The 14,382-nt window shown below is 43.1% G+C and overlaps 1 protein-coding gene across 1 annotated transcript in view; it reads right to left on the bottom strand.

Moving 5' to 3' along the window:
* The window catches only part of LOC147100298 (uncharacterized), a 187,565-nt gene that overhangs the window by 76,787 nt on the left and 96,396 nt on the right, over positions 1–14,382 (bottom strand). Inside the window, exons 9-11 of the mRNA XM_085968228.1 lie at positions 13,994–14,265; positions 3,285–3,390; positions 334–480 (exon numbers count right to left, since the gene is read on the bottom strand). Of these exons, the coding sequence (XP_085824354.1) occupies positions 334–480; positions 3,285–3,390; positions 13,994–14,265 (525 nt within the window). The remainder of the gene's footprint in view (positions 1–333; positions 481–3,284; positions 3,391–13,993; positions 14,266–14,382) is intronic.

The raw sequence follows: 14,382 nt of genomic DNA, 5'->3' as shown, positions 1-14,382 counted from the left end.
GGCAGCAGGCACATGGGAACACCACCACCTTCAAGTTCCCCTCCAAGCCACACACCATCCTGACTTAGAAGAATATCGCCGATCCTTCATCGTTGCTGGCTCAAAATCCTGGAACTCCCTAACTAACAGCACTGTGGGAGTACCTTCACCACATGGACTGCAGCGGTTCAAGAACCTTCTCAAGGGCAATTAGGGATGGGCAATAAATGCTGGCCTTGCCAGCGACGTCCACATCCCATGAACAAATAAAAAAAAAATTCAGCTACTCAACAATATTTATCTGGAGTATTAGCCTTCATTATTAACAGAGAAGGAGTAAACAGGTATGCTTACCTGAATGATACTTAAGTGGCCGTAGGTAGCAGCTAGGTGTAGAAAGGTTTGTCCTTTGTCATCAACAGCATTCAGATCAGCACCGAGCATAATCAGGTCTCGTACGATCAGAGGCTGATTGGCTACCACAGCAACCAATAGGGGTGTCTATGAATATCATAAATTGCATCATTAGCTAGGCAAGTAGTACAGGTGTAATAGGCACAAATAGGAACAGGACTGTGCCATTCAGCTCCTCGAGCCTGTTCCTCCATTCAATTAGTTCATAGCTGATCTGTATCTTAACTCCATTTACCCGCCTTGGTTCCTTAATACCCTTACCTTAAAAAAAAATGATCAATTTCAGTTTTGAAATGTTCAATTGATCCCTAGCCTCAACAGCTTTTTGAGGGAGGCAGTTCTAGATTTGCACTCCCCTTTGTGTGAAGAAATGCTTCCTGACATCACCCTTGAACGTTCTAGTTCTAATTTTAAAGTCATTCCCTTCCCCTGTGTTCTGGGCTCCCCCACCAGAGGAAATAGTTTCTATCTACCATATCAAATTCTTTAATTATCTTAAACACTTTAATCAGATAATCCCTTAATCTTCTATACGCAAGGAAATACAAGCCCAGTCTATGCAACCAGTTCTCATTACTTAATCCTTTAAGCCCCAAATCATTCTGGTGAATCAGCGCTGCACCCCTTCCAAAGGCAATATATCCTTCCGAAGGTGCGGTGTGCAGAACTGAACGCAATAGTCCAGATGTGGTCTAACCAGAGCTAGTTTTTAGTGATTTCTGTACTTGAACCCCTAAATCTCTCGGCTCCTCCACAGTTCCGAGCTTCTCACCATTTAGAAAATACTCTGATCGATCTTTCTCAGGTCCTTACACTTCCCCACATTGAATTCAGTTTGCCACAGTTTTACTCACTCACTTAATCTATCAATGTCCCTTTGCAACTTTCTACTCTAATCTACACTAGTTACTGTGCCACCTAATTTAGTATCATCAGCAAACTCGGGTATGTGGCTGTCTATTCCTTCATCTAAGTCATAGATAAATGTAGTGAAAAGCTGAGGCCCCAGAACAGAGGGAGCTTAACTAGAGGGACACTACTAGTCACATCCTGCCAATTGGAGTACATCCCATTATCCCTGCTCTCTGTCTGTTACCTCCTAATCAATTCTCTATCCAAACCAACAGGTTGCCTCCAATTCCATGCCCTCCCATTTTTGTTAACAGTCTCTTATGTGGAACCTTGTCGAATGTCTTCTGGAAGTCCGTATAAATAACATCCATGGACACTCCCTTATCTACCATGTTAGTAACCTCCATAAAAAATTCAACTAGGTTCGTTAGACATGACTTACCCTTTACAAATCCACGCTGGCTCTCTGATCAGTTTATACGTCTCCAAGTGCTGTCACGCTGTCCCGAATGACAGATTCTAGTAACTTCCCCACAACAGATGTTGCACTAATAGGTCTATAATTTCCTGGTGTAACACTCCCACCCTTCTTAAATAATGGAGTGACGTTGTCAATTTTCCAATCCAATCTGAACTGATTCAGCTCCATGAACATATGAAACAAGGGACAGGAAAAGACCAGCTGATCGATCGAGAATGCCCCATATTGTCATGGTCCAACTGAGCATCATGACCTTCAATGTTCCCTACCCACCGGCAGCCACGTAATCTCCTGGGAGAGGCAAAAAAACCCCTGAAAATCCCATGGCAATTCTGGAAAAAGAATTCTGGAAAATTCCTCTCCGACCCACGAAGGCGATCAAAACGAGTTCCAGGAGACCACCATGACCATTAAACATATCGCCCAATAGCCCCCCTACCATTTTTATGCTGTGTTATCAGTCTCAGCCAGAAACTGGTCCAGCTTCTTTTGAACGGTTGCAGTGAATTTGCACTCATTGCATCAGCCTGTAACTTGTTTCAAAAGAAAAACTTCCCAACCTATGCTGACTTAACTTTTATGCAAGTCCCCTGGTTCTCCCTAACCTATCTAACTCATAGTCTATCCACACGGACAGAGTCTAGTTCTTTCATTATTTTAAAGACCTTCATAAAATCTCCTTGTAGTCTATGCTGTCAAGAGTAAAAAGTCCCAGCTCTCTAAGCATATTGTGGTAATGGAAGGACTTTTAAGCTAGATATCAATCTGGTGGCCCTCCTCTAAACTTTTTTCAGGGCCTTTATATCACCCACCATGTGAGGGGGAATGAAATAGGTGCAATATTCTAGATGAGGCCAACCAAAGTTATACATGGACAGTATAGTGCTTTTGTTTTATATTGGATTGTCCCAGTGATACATCCGAATACTCTATTTGCTTTTGCTATAGCCTTGGGGTACTGGGATAGCAGGAATGACGTATGAGGAGAGATTGGGTCGATTAGGCTTATATTCACTAGAGTTTAGAAGAATGAGAGGGGATCTCATTGAAACTTATAAAATTCTAACAGGACTAGACAGACTGGATGCAGGAAGGATGTTCCCGATGGTGGGGGAGTCCAGAACCAGGGGTCACAGTCTAAGGATAAGGGGTAAGCCATTTAGGACTGAGATGAGGAGGAATTTCTTCACCCAGAGAGTGGTGAACCTGTGGAATTCTCTGCCACACAGGGCAGTTGAGGCCAATTCATTGAATATACTCAAGAAGAAGTTGGATATATTTCTTGAGGCTAAAGGGATCAAGGGATATGGGGAGAAAGCTGGGACAGGGTGCTGAATTTGGATGATCAGCCATGATCTCATTAAATGACGGAGCGGGCTCGAGGGGCCGAATGGCCTACTCCTGCTCCTATCTTCTATGTTTCTATGGTCATGGACCTTTAGAGAATCAAGCTCTTCAGGTGGGTAGTGTGGATATACAGTTGGATAATCTAAAATGGTAAGAGCAGTTTGCACAATAGTAAATTATTTCATGAGGATGTGTGTTAAGGTTTGTATACCTTTCCTCTGTGTTCTTTAGTATCGAGTCTTCTGAGCTCGCGCATTCGTTCTGCCGCTGCGTAGGCGTGCTCCCGCATACCTTTTGCTGCATAGATGTGAAGGATTCTGAAACCAAACAAATCGTGCAGTTGCTGGTTACAGTGATCACTAACTCGGTTTCTGCTATGACAGTTTGACAGTTGGGCAACCAGTCTTTAAAAAGAGCTTCAAGCGGTGCAGTGTACTGAAGCATCAACACGCAGTGTCAGAGAGAAAGACGATTCAAGCGTGCTCTTCCAAATCATTGCACGGTTGATCTGCACTACAGTGTTGTGAGAAGAACCGAGTGAAGGATGAGCGTATCACCATGGTGGAGATGGGTAGCCAGAAGGATTTTTGTCTCTGGGGCTGCTCTTATGCAGCTCCTTGTGGTTTTCTCAGGGCAGTGTCAGTAGAAGCCTGAGAAAAGGCCATCACACGTCCCGTTGACTGCAGGACAAGTGTGGATTTGAGAAACAAGGGAATAAACAGAGTGACATGAATCTTGTCATTCATGTGGAAATGACTTATGAAATGATACCGGGCGGCCTGCTGGTGGCGCTGTCCAGGGAAAGTATAAATACTCGGGCATGGGCCCAGCTTGCTCAGGACATTCTTTAACAGGAACTAGTGAAGGACACAACTAGATCTCCATGTTGAAAAACAGTTGATTAAAGCCTTGTTTAATACTTAGACCAAGGGATATAGGGATAGACCAAGTGCCTAGTACTTTTCTTACATGAAAGAGAAAGGTTCATTGTAACACTATCACTAAAACACAGTTGTAAAGAATTATGGTTTTGATCGATGATGCTCCCACTTATTTATATTACATATTCTCTCTGCCCCCTTTCCATTGGCCTGCCTCGGTCATGGTCGAGCGAGGATGGGTGACCTACTCCCAGGTCTCAGCTCCGAGGTTCATGTGAGCGGTTCTGGGAGACCCTCCCTCTGATAGCCCCAAACCTGTGGTGTAGAAGTAACTGGTTTCTGTTGGGTCTTTACTCCCACCATCAACAGCAACAACGTGTATTTATATAGCGCCTGTATCATCATAAAGTGTCCCAAGGTGCGTCACAGGAGCGTTATAAAACAAAATTTGACACCAAGCCACATAAGGAAATATTAGGACAGGTGACCAAAAGCTTGGTCAAAGAGGTAGGATTTAAGGGGTGCCTTAAAGGAGGAGAGAGAGGTAGAGAGGCGGAGAGGTTTAAGAACATAAGACTAAGAACATAAGAAATAGGAGCAGGAGTAGGCCATACGGCGCCTCGAGCCTACTCCGCCATTCAATACAATCATGGCTGATCTTCAACCTCAATCCACTTTCATGCCCTATCTCTATATCCCTTGATTTCTCCAGAGTCCAAAAATCTATCGATCTCAGCCTTGAATATACTGAGTATCCACAGCCCTTTGGGGCAGAGAATTTAATTTAGGGAGGCGATTCCAGAGCTTAGGGCCTTGGCACCTGAAGGCACTGCCGCCAATGGTGGAGCGATGAAGATCACAGCACTATTGTAATTGCGATGTCAAGGTGTGGGAATTGCGGCTATGACGTTGTGCTCCACCACATCATAGTCAGCTTTTTTTTTTAACCCTCTGCCCATTCCTATTGATCTCTGTTGTATGATAACATCGTCAGTGTGTGGGCACTAAGTCAACATTAGCAGAAAAGCAATCATTAACTCAGGGTATGTTGGTCATTTTGATGTTAATTCATTCTCAGCACTCTCCCACCAGCAACACAGCTTGCATTTTTGGTAAATTTGTGGAGATTAATTAATTTGAACGCAAATGTCCGAGGGGTAGATTTTCAGCTTCGCTGCCTGGGCAGTAATGGATCATGAAGAATAAGTCTACATATGCAGGCCAAGAGTTTCCGCTTTGGACGCAATCAGCGATCTGGGTGCAAATTGCACTCCTTTGCAAAAGTGATTTTTTTTCTGCTCAAGTTTGCATATCGCCGGATGTAAAATCTGCCATGAACCAGCCCAATTGGGCAGCGTTTTGCAATGCAATTAAAAAAAAATGTTTGCATTAAAAAATATTCCTTGATATATTTAAGAGTATATATAGAACCCGCCTGATTTTCATTCCATTGATTAGAAAATGGCAAATGAATTTGAAAATAATTTAGGTTGAATACTTTTCTTATTTCTTTGCAAGGTAGCATCAATGAACAGTCGCCTAAAAAAAAAATCGTCGGGGCGGTGGCGCAACGCGGGCAGTATGGGACCGGCCGCCCGTTCCACACAGCACCTGATATTCAGCGCCACTGCAGTCAGTGGAATTAAACGTCAGGCGCTGCGTGTAACGGGCGTCCCGAGCCGCTAACACCCGCTTTGTGCCACCGCCCGAGATGAATTTCCAAGCCTGAGAGTTCAGAACCGAGGAGAGCAAACTAGCTTACACAAAGACAGGTTGCTATAAGGAAATAAGGGTAGGACTTATGATCGACATAGAAACATAGAAATAGAAGGTAGGAGCAGGAGTAGGCCATTCGGCCCCTCGAGCCTGCTCCGCCATTCAATGCGATCATGGCTGATCATCCAAATTCAGTGCCCTGTCCCTGCTTTCTCCCCATATCCCTTGATCCCTTTAGCCTTAAGAAATATATCTAACTCCTTCTTGAATATATTTAATGAATTTGCCTCAACTGCCCTGTGTGGCAGAGAATTCCACAGGTTCACCACTCTCTGGGTGAAGAAATTCCTCCTCATCTCTGTCCTAAATGGCTTACCCCTTATCCCTTAGATTGTGATCCCTGGTTCTGGACTCCCCCGCCATCGGGAACGGCCTTCCTGCATCTAGCCTGTCTAGTCCTGTTAGAATTTTATAAGTTTCAATGAGATCCCCTCTCATTCTTCTAAACGCCAGCGAATATAAGCCTAATCGACCCAATCTCTCCTCATACGTCATTCCTGCCATCCCAGGTATCAGTCTGGTGAATCTTCGCTGCACTCCCTCCATGGCAAGAACATCCTTCCTCAGACATTGCGCTCACATGTCTCTTAATGTGTTCGTACCAAATTCCTCGCTCCCTTTTTTTTTAACGCCGGCATTAATATAGTGCAAAAAGGATTTTTATACAAATTCATTCGGCATTCGTATGAGAACCGTGCCGATTGCAATCTTGACTTTTACAAGTAAACCATCAGAAAATCGAACATAACTGGGGTGAGAATCTTCCAGTTGCGTGAAGATATTTCTAAGTAGACTGACATAATAATAATTCTTTTGTACAAACGGTGTCAATACATTAGGAGATTAGAGTTTGTTGACAGTTAGCACCTGCACCGACAGTTGCTGCCAGCACTTAAAAACGATCAAATACATGAATCGGTCCTGCCACCCACATCCCCCGTAAACACATGTACGCAGATAAACATTTAGCAAACTGAAGCCATATATAATGTAAGTGACTGATATCAGGAAATTAGTGCAAACCAGGTGAAGCTCATATGCTGCTTCTCTCTTATATTTAGTCAATTATGCACACCTCCTGATAGCAATCACTCCCTGCTGGCATTACTCTGCTGTTGTACGACCACCTTTGCGTCAATGCAAAGCAGCTTTGAATGTGCACCCATGCCTAGAGGTACAATTTAACCCGGGTGTCAGGTTGCCAACTTCCACCTGGTGTGAAGCCAAGTTGGACTGCCTTAACTTAAATTTGAATGTTTCCAAGCTCAATTATCCCACTAAAGAAAGAAAGACTTGCATTTATAGAGCGCCTTTCACGACCACTGGACGTCCCAAAGCGCTTTACAGTCAATGAAGCGTAGTCACTGTTGTAATGTAGGAAATGTGGCTGCCAATTTGCGCACAGCAAGCTCCCACAAACAGCAATGTGATAATGAACAAACAATCTGTTTTTAGTGATGTTGATTGAGGGATAAACATTTGGCCAGGACACGGGGGTAACTCCCCTGCTCTTCTTTGAAATAGTGCCACAGGATCTTTTAGGGTCACCTGAGAGGGCAGACGGGGCCTCGGTTTAACGTCTCATCCGAAAGATGGCACCTCCGACAGTGCAGCACTCCCTCAGCACTGCCCTGGAGTGTCAGCCTAGATTTTGTGCTCAAGTCTCTGGGGTGGGACTTGAAACCCACAACCTTCTGACTCAGCAGGTGAGGGTGCTGCCCACTGAGCCACGGCTGACACATGGGTTCTCACAACATTAAAATTTAACAATAAAATAAAAGAAAAAAAACTGCAAATGCTGGCAGTCTGAAGTAAGGGTATACATCTGAAACCTGTCCTTTCTCTTGACTGACTTGCTCTGTGATACCAACGTTTTCTGTTTCTATGAAAGTGTAACTGTCCAGTGAGTGTCCTTGCATGCATAGTGTTCCTTTCTTGCTGGGCAAAGGGTGATGCAGTAAGCAGCATAACTTGGGTCTTTCAGCTGTGTACCTCAGTGTACAGGTACCTGTCCAATAACAGCACTTGTACTGCAACCATACTCTTAGATAGAGCCACGCTTCCATGTGCTAATGAAAGATTAACATTCCAGCTGGACACCATGGAAATGGAACTACTAAACTGTCCAGATTGGGCGGCTAGTCAATATCATAAAAATAAAGGCTAATGTAGTGCTGGTACTTTGTAACTAGAGAAGGAAACCGGTGTGGGCATGTTAAAATCAGAGCAGTGATTCACCCCCTCCGATCCCACTGTAATTACCCAGCTGTTTTTAGCAGGTATGTGGGACACCACCCCCCCCAGAAAACAGTGGGGTCCTGCTTTAAATATGCAGATTGAGCTCCCATTATGTCATTGAGACCAGACTCCAATTTTTAGCCGAGGCAAGAGGGGGGAAGCCATTCCCTGCCAGGCCAACCTTACGGCAAGTGGGTCCAAGGCCCGAAGAGGCCCAGAAAAGTAATTTATTTAATTTTCCTTTTTTTTTTTGGTTTCCTTGTGGGCCAGGAGTGTTTCATACTGAATCTTGGCTCCCTTACTGAGGCATGTAGCAAAGAAATTCACAATTTACTTCATAACATCCAATTAAAAATCCAATATTGATCATACCTTGAAGAATAAGAAAATGATAAAAACAAATTTATATCGTGTCCTCGGGACGCCTCGAGGCACTTTACTGACTGAGCCTAAGTTGTCAGTTTGATCCCTCTATAAGAAGGGATTCTTATTGTGCAATGATTATACCATATTCTTTCTCATTCAGTGATCTTCATAGATTGATAGGCAAGAAGCAAGGCATGACTGACATATATAGCAAGTTCTCAATTTCAACCAGATTGTCATGGGGAAGGAAATACTTGGAAAAAGCTCCTGGCAAAACTTATTTTTTGTGTTTTTCGATGGAGTAGCGCACAGGTGGCACATTATGGCATTAAAATATGATCACACCGTTGTGCTGTTCACTTTCAAATGAGCAAACTTTTACCAATTTTTTTCAAAGATCCCCTATAAATGTTGTTCAAAATTGCTCAGAAATTATGTTTTAAGGACTTTCCTGCTTTCACTTTGCTCTGAAGCAACAGTTCAATGGTTGTTATACACTGGGAACATAGGGAACAGGAGGAGGCCATTCAGCCCCTCGAGCCTGTTCCGCCATTCAGTTAGATCATGGCTGATCTGCACTTCAACTCCACCTACCCGCCTTGGTTCTCAGAATCACAGAAACCCCACAGTGCAGATAGAGGCCATTTCGGCCCATCGAGCCTGCACCGACACATATCCCACCCGATCCCTGTAACCCCTACACCAACATATATCCCACCCTATCCCCGTAACCCCATGTATTTAATCCCCCTAACACTAAGGGTCAATTTATCATAGCCAATCATCCTAACCCGCACATCTTTGGACTGTGGGAGGAAACCGGAGCACCCGGAGGAAACCCACGCAAACACGGGGAGAATGTGCAAACTCCACACCCAAGGCCGGATTCGAACCCGGGTCCCTGGCGCTGTGAGGCAACAGTGCTAATCACTACTATCCCTTGGTGCCCTTACCTAACAAAAATCTGTGGATCCTCAATTAAAATAACTCAGATATTCCAAAGAATAAGCAGAAAGTTGCTGCCACAGAAGGATTCTGAAGAGAAGTGCTATTACTCAGGTCTGCAATGTTACTGATATTGAAGTGGATAGAGTTTGCATGTTGATTTATTTTGATTTCACTCTTCACTGGCCCAAAAATTCATCAGACTGAAGGAAGGCTGTGTGCAAATGTATATTTATTTTGGTCTCTCTTTACATATACTGTGAGATAACACACCACTTATTGGCTTTTACAGGTGGTCCATTAGAACAAGAATAATCTTACATGGAGCACAAATACAACTGTGGAAATATTTAAAAAAGAATATATTTTTGGTTATCAGTTGAATTAAAGCCATATTCTCTTTTGATTATATCACATTCTCAACTATTTGGGACCAGAGTAAAAGCTTCCATTGACCACCCAAAAATACTGTACCAACATATATTACAGCACAGTAACAGACCATTCGACCCAACTGGTCCGAGCCTCCTCCCACCCCTCTTCATCGAACCCTATCAGCATAATTACTGCAAATTAACTATTGTTCTGTGGTTTTATTGTATTGCTAATACTGGCTGCTTTTCAATATTTAGCACAATAAATATACTGAAAACCATTTGAACAGATGGTCTACATTGGAAAATGGTGCTCATGGCTTCAACTTACATTTCAATTGTACAGGGTAATTGCATATTTTTTTTGCAGATGAATCCCTGTTGAATGACCAGGGGCTAAGTTTTGTAGTGCCCCATCAATGCTCCTGGCAAGGACCCTCACCCGCTGAGAGCGCATGTTAGCTATATTGGGTAGACTGGGGTTGTTTTCTTTGGAACAGAGGAGGCGGAGGGGAGACTTAATTGAGGTGTAGTTAATTATGAGGGGCCGAGATAGAGTGGATAGGAAGGACCTATTTCCCTTGGCAGAGAGGTCAATAACCAGGGGGCATAGATTTAAAATAATTGGTGGAAGGGTTAGAGGGGAGTTGAGAAGAACTTCTTTCACCCAGAGGGTGGTGGGGGTCTGGAACTCACTGCCTGAAAGGGTGGTCGAGGCAGAAACCCTCATCACATTTAAAAAGTACTTGGATATGCTCTTGAAGTGCCGTAACCTACAGGGCTACGGACCAAGAGCTGGAAAGTGGGATTAGGCTGGAGAGCTCTTTTTCAGCCGGCACAGACACGATGGGCCGAATGGCCTCCTTCTGTGCCATAAATTTCTATGAATCTATGATATCAGAAATTCAGATGCACTACCAACCTGAATTTTAAATGGTTAGAAAATTGTGGGCAGTGTTTGCCCAAATTTCTGAATGCTTTCTCTGTGGGCAAGGCGTCCCAATGGGACCATGGAATAAGGGGCCATTTTCTGACATGCCATCATAAGTCTACTGTGTAGCTTCTCTAACGTGCGATTGTTGGGGCTCAGGCCTGGGATTGGGCCTGGCTGTGCAGCTGCCACTCTAGAATAGGCTGCCAACATTCACCGCTCTTCTCATAGTTGAGGATTAGCCAGTTGGGTAACGTTTCCAGCAGACTAGCAGCAGCTATGGACTCATAACACAACAAAAGCTAGTGCAAAATTTCATGGGAGGAAGGTAGGAAAGGGAAGAAAATAGGAAAAAAAGCTAAAACAAAAAAAAGTTTAAAAAAAAATGGATATAAGTTACATCGAGTCTACGGCACAGAAACAGGTCATTCAGATTCTGGTGTTCATGCTCCGCACAAGCTTCCTCTCACCCCTCTTCATTAATATCCTTCAACTCTTTCTCCCTCATGTGTTTATCTAGATTCCCCTTAAACGCATCTGTGCTATTCGCCTCAACTACGACTTGTGGTGGCGAGTTGGGTGAAGAAGTCTCTCCTGAATTCCCTATTGGATTTACTAGTGACTATAAGGTATTAGTGCTCTGTAACAGGGATTTGGGGATTTGGATTTGAAGCCCCGTTTATATTTTAGCTTCCCCCCATATGGTAGGTTGCTGATCTTGGCCAGAGTACCAACTGAACAAAAGATCAAGTATTTAGCCAATTTGGAGGTGGGGTTATTGTTGCGGGAGGAGTCAGCCTCAGCCCAAACTTTATTGTTGGTTGTCCTCTGAGAGGCACTAATACAGGGCATTTTGATCTGTGACATTGGCTGTCGATCCCTTCCCTTCCTGACTGGTCACTATGGGGAGAAAATGGTAGCTCAGATGCATGTAAGTGAAACTGAAGAAAACTCAGAGCTATTAAAAGTAAAGCTAGCTTTGCAAAGGTCAGAGAAGGTAAAGCTGCCTTTCCTTTGTCTTAACATGAATACTTATCTTGAAAATGCCATTATTTTATTGCTATTGTAAAAAATGAACTTCTCCAGGTAGGAAGTTATGCAGTACTGTATATCAATTTGTTCACACTACGGATTATATTTGAACAACAGTTAAAACAGAGAATATGACTTGAATCATAAACAAATAAAATGTAATTGAAAGCAGACATGTCTCAGATGCTTCGATATCACATGGATGGCACAAACATGAAAAGGCCAATATAGTGGAGCCTTCTTAAGGTCAAGCTCTATTTGCTAGCACCAAGAGTTATTCTTAAGTAGGATGTCTCCTAATCCACCCTTGGGCTGTTTTAAATTGTATCAAAAGCCAGTTAGAACTTCATGAGGATGAGGTACAGTAGTGCTATAGAGAGGAACATTGCACTTTGCACTCCTTTAGTTCTATCACATGGGTTCGGGTGGGATGGAGAGTGATAGAAGATTTGAGGTTAGGATCAGATCAGCCATGATCTTATTGAATGGTGGAGCAGGCTCGAGGGGCCGATTGGCCTACTCCTGCTCCTATTTCTTATGTTCTTATGTTCTTATGTTTAATGCGCCAAGTGAATTCAGCGTTCAAAGATAAAGCCGGCTTAATTCACAGTTCCAATTCAAAGCCAACTGTGCTGATTCAAACAAAACTTGAAACATGATAAAATGCATCGCTATTTTCATAGAATTACATAGAATGTACAGCACAGAAACAGGCCGTTCGGCCCAACTGTTCCATGCTGGTGTTTACACTACCCTCCTCCCACCCCTCTTCATCTAACTCGACCCACATATCCTTCTATTCCTTGTCTCTCTCATGTTTTTATCTAGTTTCCCCTTAAATGCATCAAGATCATTTTATTCTATGATCAGGAATGCTGGACTACCTATTAAAACATTACCTATGTGTACCTAGCTGTTTTGGCTATTCAGTTTGCAATAGAAACTAAACATTTGCTATTGTCCAAAAACGATATGTTTGCAAGTTGCTATCATGTGAAAGACAACTGACATAGGCTGGGCTGACAGAGTGCGCTGAGCAACGACGTGTGGATTGGCTAACACTTTAACCCTTGGATCAGGAATTTTATATAATGGCAGTGATTTGATGTATATTACCCACTTAATTTTACTGTAAGAGTTGCTTATTGGAATATTTTTTAACAGTACAATGTGCCTTTCAATCAATTGCACCTAAATAATGTACTATTAAAGTTGTTTTAGAACAATATTAGAGAATTTTCAGGGATGGACAGTGCCCATTAGCCAGGAAAGAGCTGCTGCTAAGGGCTAAACTAGGGAATGTTACCATAATAATGACATTCTTGCCAATCCACTGGGACAACAAGTGTCTTGAAATGCATGCAGTCCCTTTGTCCAAGATCTCAAAGTCATTTTACTATCCTCATGAAAAGAATTGCGTACGCAAACAGTATGCGATCATGGGCTAATATTTGCACAATTTAATTTCAACTCGCTTAAGAGAAAAAGGTTATTGTGGCTGAAGTTTGGTGAAGGTATTAGCTTGGAATAAGTGTTTCTGTTTTTTTAAAAAAAAAAAGTTGATTTCAAAAAGTTAAGTGATCCTAGAGAGATGATCTTAAAAGGGCTTCACTTTATCTCCTGCACCAGTCTTTCTAACTGTGCTGTGTTGAATTCAAAAACTCCCACTTGCAAGAAACTCAGATACTGTCACACCGCAGCTCAGAGAGTGGCCAGTCTACTAACATCAAAGGTAGTGAGAGCTTGAAAAATGCATTGGCCCACCAAGTCAAGACCAGTGACAATGGATATGCGTCCTTGGGCTGTTTTAAATTCACTACGTTGTGTCAAAAGTCAAATGCCATGGATTGGTGAATGCATTTCAACACTGGTGATTGCTCACTCTACTGCACTGCAGGAAGTTCCTAATGCTATCTATTTACAAACCATTTCTGACAGACACACGTGCACAGTGAATAGTTTTAATTTCTGTGCGGTTGACAAATCAGTGTCGACCAGTGATGTCTATCAGCTGTCCTTCCAGGTGGTGCTACTGCCTTAACTGTGAGCTGCATCATTGATCCAATTTATGAGTGAATCATGGTAAAATAGGAACCCTAGGAATGTAGGTCCTACATTTGGTAGCAAACACCAAGAGGTCTCTCTGGCTAGTCTCAAATCATTGCTTTTAATCTAGTTTAAAAAAAACTTTGAAAAAAAAATCTGCGAAGCCATGTGACAAGTACTGAATTCTTGTAAGCAGGAGTTGCAGGCCACAAACACTTGATAACAAGCCCAGTTAAATAGCAATACAGCTGTGGCTTTCTGTGCAGCCAGCTCACTCTTATGCAATCTAGGCTTTTATTTTTTTTTCCAGCTCTATTGTAAAGAAACATACGTGTCATTGTCTTCATCTTGCTGTAGCAGTTTTTCAATGGCCATGCTCGCAATGGTCCTCCTGGCATCCTCCAGCTCCAGAAGCCCTGGCTCAGGAACAGAAATGGATAGGGGCACAAACTGAGGCGGCAGAGACGTCAGAGAGTTTGTCTGACATGGTGCCACTGGCGTCGGTAGAGTCGAAAGTGTTTGGCTCCAGGAGAAGTAACTGACTGCTGGCTGCTGATCTGCAAGCTCCATTTGTGGAATTCCAGCGGGCGTAGGGTTCCTTGACTGTGGAGAAATCAAAGCATATTAACAACTGGAAGTTCCTTTCAAAGCACAGCTATGAATTGCTGATTAATACACTGATTATCTTCTGTCGGGCTGTCAGCTGTGGCTCAGTGGGTG

The sequence above is a fragment of the Somniosus microcephalus genome, chromosome 26 (genome assembly GCF_052327205.1).
Source record: "Somniosus microcephalus isolate GS21.2 chromosome 26, FLI_Smic_1.0, whole genome shotgun sequence".
NCBI classification, from domain to species: Eukaryota; Metazoa; Chordata; class Chondrichthyes; order Squaliformes; family Somniosidae; genus Somniosus; species Somniosus microcephalus.
Note: the sequence above shows the minus strand (reverse complement) of the source record. Positions and strands in the feature narration are given on the sequence as shown.